We start from the raw sequence: 12,466 nt of genomic DNA, 5'->3' as shown, positions 1-12,466 counted from the left end.
TTTTATTAGTTATACCTCAAAGTAGAGCTTGGAGGGGTAAAAAGACTTTCCAGGTGCATCTCACATTTACATTACGGTTGTTTTTGTTATTTTAGTGAAAATAGGAATTCAGTTGCCTTAGGGATGTTATAGCTTTTTACATTTCAAAATTCTCTAGGGACACAAGCTAACATTGATCTAAAATAAATTTCCTTCCAGTGTAAAATGTGAATTTAATGAAACCTGATAGTTTAATGACACATCTCACACCTTCTGCTTAGAGAAGAGGCCCTTCCCCCAGCTAGGACTGTGGGGTTCAAACTCCCCACTAGAGCCAAACGCTCTGGGATTCTTCTCAAATGAGTGGGGGGTGGGGAAGAGATGGGTAGAAGTCTCAAGGCTGTCAAATTTCAAAGATTAAAACGGAGCCTGAGGGCTTCGCTCGTGGCGCAGTGGTTGAGAGTCCGCCTGCCGGTGCAGAGGACACGGTTTCGTGCCCCGGTCCGGGAGTATCCCACATGCCGTGGAGCGGCTGGGCCCGTGAGCCATGGCCGAGCCTGCGCGTCCGGAGCCTGTGCGCTGCAACGGGAGAGGCCGTAACAGTGAGAGGCCCGCGTACCGCAAAAAAAAAAAAAAAAAACAAAAAAAAAAACGGGAGCCTGACTCTTTATTACAGATAGTGATGTCACACTGAAGTGGCTACGTTTCTAAACAAAGGTCACAGTTACAGTTACACCAAGCCTTCTTGTTGCAGTTTGTCCTGGTCTGGGCGCCCTCTTGTCTATACTTGCTTCATCTTCAAACTGAATGAGGAATTCCCTGTGCACACCTGTGACCTCGCGTTCCGACCTGGAAGGTTCCGACCTGCGGGAAGACTACAGAGTCAGCCTTAGGACAGGAATAAGCTCTGTTTAAATTCAAATATTCCCGCGGGGACAGGTCACCCACCAACGGCTGAAGCCTGTTCGCCTGAGCCAAGCGTCCTCCCGCCCCGCTGTCACTCAGGCACGAGGGGGCGAGGCCTTGGGAACTGCCCAATCAGGGAGGTCGCTGGGGCCTGTGGGTGGGGTGACGCCCCTCAACGGAAGGGCTGTAGCTAATCGCTCTGGCTTTGCTCCGGATGCTTATCTTCCCCTAGTGGTCTTCTTCCTCTGCCGCAGGCTGTGTTGTGCTGTGATCTATACGGGTCGTAGGAGTCGTAGGAAGGATTCGGGGAGACCCAGGAAACTTAGAAATGGTGAGTGTGCTTCCCTGGATGTGGAGACGGAGAGGAGGGGCTGGTGGGAACCGGCCGGAAGCGGCCGTGGCGGGACCCGGGCCTCCCCGCGGTCAACTTCTGAGTCCGCTGGCCCGAGTCCACCCGGGGCGCCACTCGGACCTCAGTTCGCTCCGGCTCGCAGCGTGGGGGCGGGGCGGGGCCGGCAGCCGGGACCCCGGGCGTCCTGTCCCGTCCCTTGGTGCGCGGCGACGTCGGCCCTGACCCCGGAGCCTCTCTGCGCAGCTCTGCGCCCACAGCCCCGCGTCTCCCCTAGGTTGTGCGGTGACCGCGGGAGGGTCTTAGACTCGGGGTCAGGGCTATATGCATGGGAGGAGCTGTGGTGTGTGAGGTCCCCATTCCCTCCTTTCTCCCCAGCGCGACACGTTTTCTCTTGAGTTTTTCAAATTTGGTGGGAGCGGGGTCTCAAATCCACAACCCTGTTTTACCAGCGTACCTCTTCCTAGGGTTGGCGATAAATCCCTAAATTTACAAATCCCTTTCATATTCCCAAACGCCAGTTTCCTCTCTCTGATTCACAACATATTCTACTGTTTGTCCGCCGTGGTACATTTCAAATAGCCTCAATATTTTAATTGTTTATCCTTCTTAAGTAGAGCCACGGATGGGCTGATTTTGAAAGCTTTATTTTTTTGTGTGTATTTTACATGAAAGGAAAGCCGAGAATGACCGCCTGGAACTATGTTGTATGAAATCCTTGTGCCTCTCGTCCCAGGATCTTTCCTGGGCCCAGACATCCTACGGAAAATCCTTTGGTTGGAGGTTCCTTTTTGAAACTTTCCTGGGTGATCTGTTCTGTCAGCCTTGCCCCTCCCTGCTTTTGTTGACCTAAGAAGATTTATTGCTTTATTTAAGTGTTCGTTTTCAGTAGGGGTAAATACATTTTTATTTAATCAATAGGCTCGAAAGATAGCATAAAACATTTCCAAAGAGGCAAAAAAAAGAGGTGAATTTCAGGGGTGAAAAGAAAGGTTCCAGTATTGCATCTCATTTAAGATACTGGTTTCACTCCCTCTTACCCTGACTGTAGTTGTTTCAGAGGGCTGTTCATTACTTTTGGATGATTTCAAATGAAATTCCAGGGTTTAGACTTGCAGACCAGAAGTGTTCAAGTATGATTAATTAATTACAAAACAAGTCTTGCCATGAAATAATAATTAACTGACATCTTCTTTGCTGAAAGGAATATGTATTTGGGATTTTCTGGTTGAACTAGTAAAGTACGTTCCAGTTTTCTTTCCTCCTTTCCACATGAACACTGAGTCTGAGTGAATTTGCTGGATTGGTCAGCTTGTTTGTGTCATTAAAATGTAATAGTGGTGCCAAGTAACTCCAGTGTTGAGTATGGCTTGTGGTGGGTGAGCCAAACCAAGGCCCTCTCTGAGCGTGCACAGAGAGGTAGAAGTGAAGGCCAATTGGTTCTTCCTGGGGAACCTCTCCTTGTAGGTTTTCTCACCTGCTCACACCCACTACAGAAGGAGCCTTTCTGCTGAGAAAAGGTGCAGAGCCCTGGAAAGATGGGGGTTCAAGTGCACCTGGGTAGGTGGAGGAGACACGGTGATTTCTTTCTGCAGTTGTAATAGTGGTTTCTTCAGGTGCAGATGTATGCCTAAGTGTTGCATCCATAATGTTGACGCATTCAGTGTAATTTGTGCACAGGAAAGTCTATGGAGGTTGGTGTTCTGTCTCCTTGACAAAGGGTTTATGAATTTGGGAGTTCATTTGGGTCGGAACCTGCTGAGAAATTCCTCACTTGTGAGAATGGAAGCCTGGGAGAGGAAGGGCTCGCACGTGGCCAGGCAAGAGAAGTGTATGTGCAGCTGCCAGAGTTTATTTTGGGTCCCTACCCTTCTTCACCAGGGACTGACTCACTTCTAGGGGTTCTATCTTAGTTGGGAGTGTCTGGACCACAATTTTAAGAATGTATTTAACTTTCTGAATGTGGATTTTCATTTTGAACGGTAGGGAAGCAGTGCGCTTATCTCAGCTGATTCAAATATTTGCTTTTCTTTCCTTTGGATTCCTTTATCTCTTGAATATTGTGGTCCTGTAATTCTTTTCCTTAGTAGTTCCCACATAACCCCTCTGCATCCACACAGTTTGCACTGTTTTATACATCTTGTATTACCACAGTACATTTATAACAATTACTGAACCAATAGTGATGCACTAAAGTCCACAGGTTTTATTATCAATGACTCTTTGTGTTATAGGATCTATGGGTTTTGGTAAATGTTTATTGAAACGTATCCATCATTTCTCTGTCCTGTAGAGTAGTATCAGTTCCCTCAAAGTCCCTTATGCTTCATCTATTCATTCATCTCTCCCTTCAACCCCCAAATCCTTCAGAACCAAAGATCTTTTTCTGGTTCATAATAATGTCTTTTCTGGAATGTCAAATACTTGGAATCTTGTGTTGCCTTGTCAGATTGGCTTCTTCCACTTAGCAATGTACTTTTAAGATTCCTTCATGTGTTTTCATGGCTTGATACCTCATTTCATTTTTTCACTGAACAATATTTCATCTTATTACAGTGGGAATGACACTGATTGTTTAGCCATTCGACTCTTGAAGGACATCATGGTTAACTCTAACTCTTGCCCATTATGAATAAAACACCTAGAAACATTCATGTGTAGGCTTGGTAGAGACTAATTTAGGTCTCTACCAAGGAATGTGATTGCTGGATCTTACTATATGTATAAGAGTATATTAAGTGTCGATGGAAAATTCTTATCTTCCAATGTAGGCATACCAAATTTCATTCCCACCACCAAGGAATGAGGATTACCAGCAGCTTCACATCTTCACTAATATCTGGTGTTCTGAGTGTTTTGAATTTAGCCATTTGATAAGTGTGTAGTGACATATCATTGTTGTTTTTTTTATAATTTCCCAAAGACATTTGTTGAGCATGTTTTCATATTGCTTATTTCCCATCTGTATATCTTGTTTGGTGTGGTGTCTGTTCAGATCTTTTTCCCACTTTTAATTGAGTTGTTTGTCTTCTTACTGTTGAGTTTTAAGAATTATATATATATATATATATATATATATATATATTTGTTGTTGTTTGGGGTTTTTTTAAATTATTTATTTATTTGGTTGCACTGGGTCTTAGTTGCAGCTCGCAGGCTCCTTAGTTGCGGCACATGGGCTTCTTAGTTGTGGCTCCAGGGCTTCTTAGTTGTGGCTCCAGGGCTCCTTAGTTGCGGTACACGGGCTCCTTAGTTGTGGCATGTGAACTCTTAATTATGGCATGCATTTGGGATCTAGTGCCCAGACCAGGGATCAAACTCGGGCCCCCTGCATTGGGAGCACAGAGTCTTATCCACTGTACCACCAGGGAAGTCCCCAAGAATTCTATGTATATTCTGGATACCAGTCATTTATCAGATATGTGTGTTACAAAGACATTCTCCTAGTCTGTGACTTGTCTTTTCATTCTCTTAACACTTTCCCAGCACAGGAATTTTCCTTTTAATAAAGTGAGACTTATCATTTTTTCCCTTCATGGTTTGTTTGTTTGTTTTTGGTGTTGTATCTAAGTATGATGTTAGCTGCAGGTGTCCTGTAGATATTTTTCTCAAGGACAGAGAGTTCCCTTCTATTATTAGTTTGTTACCATAAATGGATGTTGAATTGTATCAAATCTTTTTATGTTCATTTCCCCCTTCTTTCATTTCTGATATTATTTCTGTTTTGCCTTCTCTTCTCCGTTATCTTGACTAGACGTCAATCAATTTTATTATAATTAATATTTTCTGCGGACCAGCTTTTGGTTTTGAAAAGTAGAAGAGTAGTTTTTTCTTTCAAAAATTTAAATATTTCACTCTGCTCTCTTCCTGCTTGCATGGTTTCTGAAAAGAAGTCTGATTTAATTCTAATCGTTTTTCTCTATAAGTAAGGTGGGTTTCTCCTCTGGCTTTTTTTCACTATATTCTCTTTCTCTTTGATTTTTCTCTAGTTAGAATATGATATACTTGGTATGCATTTTTTTTTTTTTTTTTTTTTTTTGCGGTACGCGGGCCTCTCACTGTTGTGGCCTCTCCCCTTGCGGAGCACAGGCTCCGGACGCACAGACTTCAGACGTGCAGGCTCAGAGGCCATGGCTCACAGGCCTCACCGCTCCGCAGCATGTGGGATCTTCCCGGACCGGGGCACGAACCCATGTCCACTGCATCGGCAGGCGGACTCTCAACCACTGCACCACTAGGGAAGTATGCATTTTTGACGTTTAGTGTTCTTTAAGCTTTTTGGATCTACAGCATGCCTTGGTATGCATTTTTGACGTTTAGTGTTCTTTAAGCTTTTTGGATCTACAGCATGCCATTTATGATTAATTTTAGGAAAATCTCAATGATTATTACTTCATTTTTTGTTCTTTTCTGTGTATCTTTTTTTTTTTCAGATATTCCCATTTTGTGTATTTTAAACCTGTCATTGTACAGTTCATGGATATTGTGTTCTGTTTTGTTTGTTTTGTTTTTGCTTTTTTGGCTTTGTGTTAGCCTCTGGTGAAATATATTGTTTTCAGTACAGGCCTTGTTAAGAACAGAGTATTTGGTATTTTTTATTATTATTACTTTTTTTTTGATGTGGACATTTTTTTAAAGTCTTTATTGAATTTTGTTACGATATTATTTCTATTTTTATGTTTTGGTTTTTTGGCTGCGAGGCATATGGGATCTTAGCTCCCCAACCAGGGATCAAACCTGCACCCCCTACATTGGAAGGTGAAGTCTTAACCACTGGACCACCAGGGAAGTCCCTGGTGCTTATTTTTACATGCCATCTTTATTTCTTCTTTCCCAGTTTTAGAGTGTTTTGCCTGTGACCTCAATGCTCTGATGGGTCTAAGAAGACTTGTTCAAATTTTTTTCATTTTTTTTCTTTGAGGCCAGGAATGATGACTTCTAAGTTCCTTAAATGCCAGATTAGAATCTGTAAGTCTCTGTCTTCAATTTTTGGTGATTGCTGAGTGCTTTAAAACCTCATTCATCCTCTTTACACTTTTACCCACATCTATACAAAGTGATCAGAAAGCCTTAGTCCTTCTTTCATTGGCAGTGGCAAGAGATTCAATCCTCTTAAGATCCTGCTCTTGTGTGTGAACCCTCATCCTAACCCAGCCCCTAACTTCAGTTTTTAAAAAGTCCAATTACCTTTCCTTGCTTGTGAAGCCATTTCTTGAAAGCTCTGGAGAGGCCTGCCTTACTTTCCTCAGATACCTCAATTATTTAGGTAATAAAACATTTCATACACTATTGGCAATGTGTGCTGTCATCAGCAAAGGGATTCCTATCCCCAGGGGTCAAGCTGTCATGTTCCTGTAAACCTTGTGGGAGCTTGGAAATTAGAGAAGTTGGCAGGGCAGCCTCTAGAGTGGCTGGTCAGGAAATAACTTCCTCCTGCAATTTGAAAATGGAGATTTTATGTTCTTTAGGAGGAAAGCACTGTTGAATCCTTTGTGTATTTCATACTTTTGGGCAGATTCACCATCAAACCCTTGTGATTTTCAGTGAATGCACTTGCCATCTACAACTCTTAATCTGTTCCTCAAGGTTAGAAAGGCACAGGGCACTGTGTTCTAGATCTGCCATAAAGAGCTATTCTGGCATATTGTCTCACTCTGTATGCCTATGTATGCCTCTTAAGCAGCCCTGAGGCACATGACTGTAGGAATTTTGTGGTCTGTGTTTTCATGCTGTCTTCCTACTGTCTGTGCCAATTAACTGTAGGCGTCAATTAACTTTCTAGTGCATCAGATCAAACAAAGAGAAAGGAAAAACTGAATCTGTGGTAAATATTACACAAGTTAACAGCACTATTTCCCCACAAGAATATTTTTTTTTCTGTCATCTACATCTGACTACTTATAAAGGCCTGGATTACTTTACGGCCAAATTGGCCAGCTGGATCCTATTAAAAGTTTTACAGTTTTCTTGGACTCTTGTTTGGTGATGGGAATAGAAGAAAAAGCTTCCAGTTCAGCACTATGTTCTTATTCATAAAAGTTTGTGCAGATTTGGCCCTCTGCCTCATAAGTGCTATAAATGATATGTAAAAAGGAAGGAGATGAAAGAGTTTTTCCTCACAAGGTATTGATGGTCTTAAAATGGTAACATTCGTTTCGTTTGTATATCATGTCTGTTATTTCCCAACATGTTCTGGACCCTGCTGTTAGTGAGAAATGAGATGTAATGTGATCAGAGTAAATATTTCCATGTTCATTATGCTGCTAAATTTGTGAGGAAGTAGAGACAGAGTAAGTTCCTGATGATCAAGTCATAGAATAAATGTTTGGATATGACAGGATCATACATAACCTTCATATAAATAGTGTATATGGCTTCCCTTGTGGCACAGCAGTTAAGAAACTGCCTGCCAATTCAGGGGACACGGGTTCGATCCCTGGCCCAGGAAGATCCCACGTGCCATGGAGCAACTAAGCCCGTGCGGCACAACTACTGAGCCTGCACTCTAGAGCCCGCATGCCACGACAACTGAAGCCCACGCGCCTAGAGCCTGTGCTCTGCAACAAGAGAAGCCACCACAATGGGAAGCCTGCGCGCTGCAATGAAGAGTAGCCCCTGCTTGCTGCAACTAGAGGAAGACCCAAAGCAGCCAAAAATAAACACAAAACAAAACAAAACAAAAATGGTGTATAGATGTCTAGTCCTGTCAGTGTCATTCATCCTACTATACACATATTTGGGGTATTTTAGGACTCGGTAGCCATTGAAGATGTGGCTGTGAATTTCACCCTGGAGGAGTGGGCTTTACTGAATCCTTCACAGAAGAAACTCTACAGAGATGTGATGCGGGAAACCTTCAGAAACCTGGCCTCAGTAGGTAAGGGTGACAGCTTTCCTTTACTTTGTCAATTAGGGAACAAATGTTTCTTGCTCATTGATGGTCTTCTAAGATGTCCTATGTGGAAGGGAGGATGTTGGTATATAAACTAGGCCTGGTCACAACCAACAATGAATATAGAATCTAATAATTGTTCTATAATTTCTAATATTTTGGAATTGTTTTTCTGCATCTGCAATTTAGGGAAAAAATGGGAGGATCATGACATTGAAGATCAGTACAAAAACCAGGAGAGAAAACTAAGGTAAGTCACACTCACAACAGAAAGTAGTGCCTTATATGAGGGTCCTGGTATGTGCTGAAATTTTAAAAGAAGGGACCTAAACACATAATGCCTGCTTGACATTTATTTATTCTCAGAAAAACTTTCCCCCAAGTACTTTCTAATATGTGATATAGATATTTAGTGTTTGGAAAGTAGTTCTCTTGGAAACAGTATTAACAAGCCCTGTATGTGAATATCAGTGTTTTGATAATTCCAAGAGTGAAGTCTTCTTGCAGGGCATTTCTTATATTCAATCAAAAACAATTCAGACAAGGGAGATAACCTACAGTTTTGCTATAGATCATAAAAATGTAGTTCAAATATCCTACTAATAAATATTAAATTGTTAGTAAAGAAATCATTACTAACGTGATTCTCGTTTTTTACAGAAGTCATGTTGTAGAGAGACTGTGTGAAAGTAAAGAGGGTAGTCAATGTGCAGGAAACTTCAGCCTTATTCCAAAACTCAGTCTGAAGAAGAAAACTACTGGAGTGAAACTACATGAATGCAGTGCATGTGGAAAAGTCTTTATGCATCATTCATCCCTTAATAGGCATATCAACCGTCATAGTGGGCACAAACTGTATGAGTATCAGAAATATGAAGAGAAGCCATATAAATGTAAGGAATGTGGTAAAGCCTTCAGTTATCTTCAAGTGTTTTGAAAAACATGAAAGAAAACACAGTGGACAGGAGAACTATAAATGTAAGGAATGTGGGAAAGCTTTTCGTTTTCGCACATCCTTTCAAACACATAAAAGGATTCATACAGGAGAAAAGCCCTATGAATGTAAGGAATGTGGGAAATCCTTTATGTGGCTTACAACCTTTCAAAGACACATGATAACGCACACTGGAGATACTCCTTATAAATGTAAGGAATGTGGGAAACCCTTTAAGTGGCTCACAACCTTTCGGAGACACATGATAACACACACTGGAGATGCTCCTTATAAATGTAAGGAATGTGGGAAAGTCTTTACTTTTTTAAGTACACTACAAATACATGAAAAAACCCACATGGGAGAGAAACCCTATCAATGTAAACAATGTGGAAAAGCCTTTAGATATCGTCGAACTTTTCAAACACATGAAAGGACTCACACAGGAGAGAAACCCTATGAATGTAAGCAATGTGGTAAAGCTTTTATTTCCCGTGTAGGATTACAAAACCATGAAAGAAATCACAATGGAAAGAAATTCTATGAATGTAAAAGATGTAGTAAAGCATTCAGTTATTCCAGTTCTCTTCGAAAACATGAAAGAATCATACTGGAGAGAAACCCTATGAATGTAAGGATTGTAGAAAAGGTTTTATTTTTCTCTCAAGCCTTCGGGCACACATGATAAGTCACTCTGGAGATGGACCTTATAAATGTAAGGAATGTAAGAAAGCATTCATTACTCCCGGTTCATTTCAAATACATGTAAGGACTCACACAGGAGAGAAGCCTTATAAATGTAAACAATGTGGGAAAACTTTCAATTGGCCCACTTCCATTCGCAGACATGAAAAAAGTCATAGTGGAGAGAAACCCTATAAGTGTAGGCAATGTGGTAAAGCCTTCAGTTGTCCCAGATCCTTTCAAAGCCATGAAAGGAGACACAGTGGAGAAAAGACTTATGAATGTAAAAAATGTGGTAAAGCCTTCAGTTGTCCAAATTCCTGTCGAAAACATGAAAGAAGTCATGGTGGAGAGAAACCTTATGAATGTAAAGAATGTGAGAAAGCCTTCAGTTCCCTCATCAAATTTCAAAGACACGTGATGAAGCACACTGGAGATGGACCTTATAAATGTAAGGAGTGTGGGAAAGTCTTTGATTGTCCCAATTACTTTCAAAGTCATGAAAGGATTCACAGTGTAGAAAAGCCCTATGAATGTAAGGGATGTTGTAAAACCTTCAGTACTCCTAGGTCCCTTCGAAGACATGAAAGAACTCATACTGGAGAGAAACCTCATGCATGTAAGGAATGTGGTAAAGCCTTCAGTTATCCCAGTTTCCTTCAAAAACATGAAAGAAGTCATACTGGGGAGAAACCCTATCAATGTAAACAATGTGGTAAAGCCGTCAGTTATCTCAGTTCCCTTCGAAGTCATGAAAGGACTCATAGTGGAGAGAAACCCTATGAATGTAAGGAATGTGGGAAAGCATTCATTTTTCTCTCAAAATTTCATTTACACATGATAAAGCACACTGGAGTTGGACCTTATACATGTAAGAAATGTGGGAAAGCCTTTGATTGTCCCAGTTCATTACAAAACCATGAAAGAACTCACACTGGAGAGAAACCGTATGAATGTAAGAATTGTAGTAAAGCCTTCAGTCATCTCCGTTCTTTACGAAACCATGAAAGAACTCATATTGGAGAGTAGCGCTTGGGAAAGCCTTCAGTTCTGTCACTAAAATTCCAAGACATGTGGTGAAGCACACTGGAGATGGACCTAATAGTGTAAGGAATGTGGGAAGGCCTTCGATTTTTTTCAGTTCATTATGAAATCATGAAAGAACTCACACTGGAGTGAAACCACACGAATGTGAAAATTATAGGAAAGCCTTCGATTGTCCCAGTTCTGTTCAAAACCATGAAAATCCTCAGAATGGAAAGTAGGCCTATGAATGTCAGGAATGTAGGAGAACCTTCAGTAGTCCCAGTTCATTCTGAATACAAAAAAAGAATTCACACTGGAGAGAAACCCTGTGAATGCAAACTGTATGGTAAAGCCCTCAACAATTCCTATTATGTTCAAATATGTGAAAGAACTCTTACCAGAAACTGCACGTAAGGAATATTGGAAAGCCTTTATCACACAACATATTAAGGACACAAGACGGTGCACACCATGTAAGCATGAGGAATTGGGGAAGTTTTCAGTCCCATTTTCTTGGGAGAGAACTCACTCTAGAGAGAATTCTGTTAAATATAAACAATATATGAAAACGTTCATTTGCCCTACATCCTTACAAAACCATGTGAGAATGTACACTGGATAGATACCAAGTAACTGAAAAGTAAAACAAACTATTCAGTTGAAACAAATATTTTTGTAGTCATGTGAAAACTGCACTAGAAAAAACTCATGTTAATGTAAGTAATATGGGTAAGCCTGGTACAAATTAATTCATGTAGAATACTCAAAGTTACAGTATGGAAGAAGTGTTATAAACTTTAAACATATATTGTCCTTATCAGTGGCACATTCTTAAAGTTATTATCTGTAGTATGGAGTAGTACTTACTTTTGCAAGTAAATATTGAGGTAAGATAATTCTGTAGGTACTCTTCAGGCAATTGTTCCTAAGTTTAATAGGTAATTTTATCCTTTACTCAATAAAATTTTTGTTTTTATTTTGAAGACTCTTTGATCCATGGGTGAATTGAAGTGCATTTCTAATATGTAAGTGGGGTTAATTTTTATATAATACTCTTCTGCAAATAAGAGGACACTGAAAAATGACACTTTGGTACTTGTTTGTTTATTGTACTGGCCTCCTGCGGCAAGTACTCAACATCCCTTATACATTATATACATATTCCACCTTTACTTCTTAAGAGAAAACTAACTTTTCATTGGCCTGAAGAGCTTTATTCCATTTCTTTGCTAACAATGAGTTGGCATATATTTGTAAGTATGCAAAATTCATCATATACTCTCATGTGAATTATTGTTTTCATTTTTTGTCCTTTGTTATCTGTCATTCCTTCTGGCTGGGATTTGGGCTGTGGAATTTGCATTAAGAGAGACCTGTGAGGGCTTCCCTGGTGGCGCAGTGGTTGAGGGTCCACCTGCCGATGCAGGGGACACAGGTTCGTGCCCCGGTCCAGGAGGGTCCCACATGCCACGGAGCGGCTGGGCCCATGAGCAATGGCCACTGGGCCTGCATGTTCGGGGCCTGTGCTCCGTGACGGGAGAGGCCACGGCAGTGAGAGGCCCACGTACTGAAAAAAAAAAAAAAAAAGACCTGTGAGAGGACAATAAAATTTAGAGTTGGAGATGACCCTTTTTGACTCTGTTACGTCAATGTGAGTAATGTTGTGAATTACATTTCTAGACTCTGTTGCTTTTAT

The 12,466-nt window shown here is 41.1% G+C and overlaps 1 protein-coding gene across 1 annotated transcript; it reads left to right on the top strand.

Moving 5' to 3' along the window:
- Nucleotides 1-1,149: 1,149 nt before the first annotated feature.
- Nucleotides 1,150-9,063, top strand: LOC309959212 (zinc finger protein 564-like; the record flags this gene model as incomplete). Its single annotated transcript, XM_082835382.1, has 4 exons — nt 1,150-1,216; nt 7,985-8,111; nt 8,316-8,376; nt 8,787-9,063. The coding sequence occupies exons 1-4, from the start codon at nt 1,214-1,216 to the stop codon at nt 9,061-9,063; spliced, it is 468 nt and encodes a 155-aa protein (XP_082691508.1). The 5' UTR covers nt 1,150-1,213.
- Nucleotides 9,064-12,466: the final 3,403 nt, after the last annotated feature.

This window comes from Leucopleurus acutus (genome assembly GCF_964270905.1).
Source record: "Leucopleurus acutus genome assembly, chromosome: 3".
NCBI lineage: Eukaryota > Metazoa > Chordata > Mammalia > Artiodactyla > Delphinidae > Leucopleurus > Leucopleurus acutus.
Note: the sequence above shows the minus strand (reverse complement) of the source record. Positions and strands in the feature narration are given on the sequence as shown.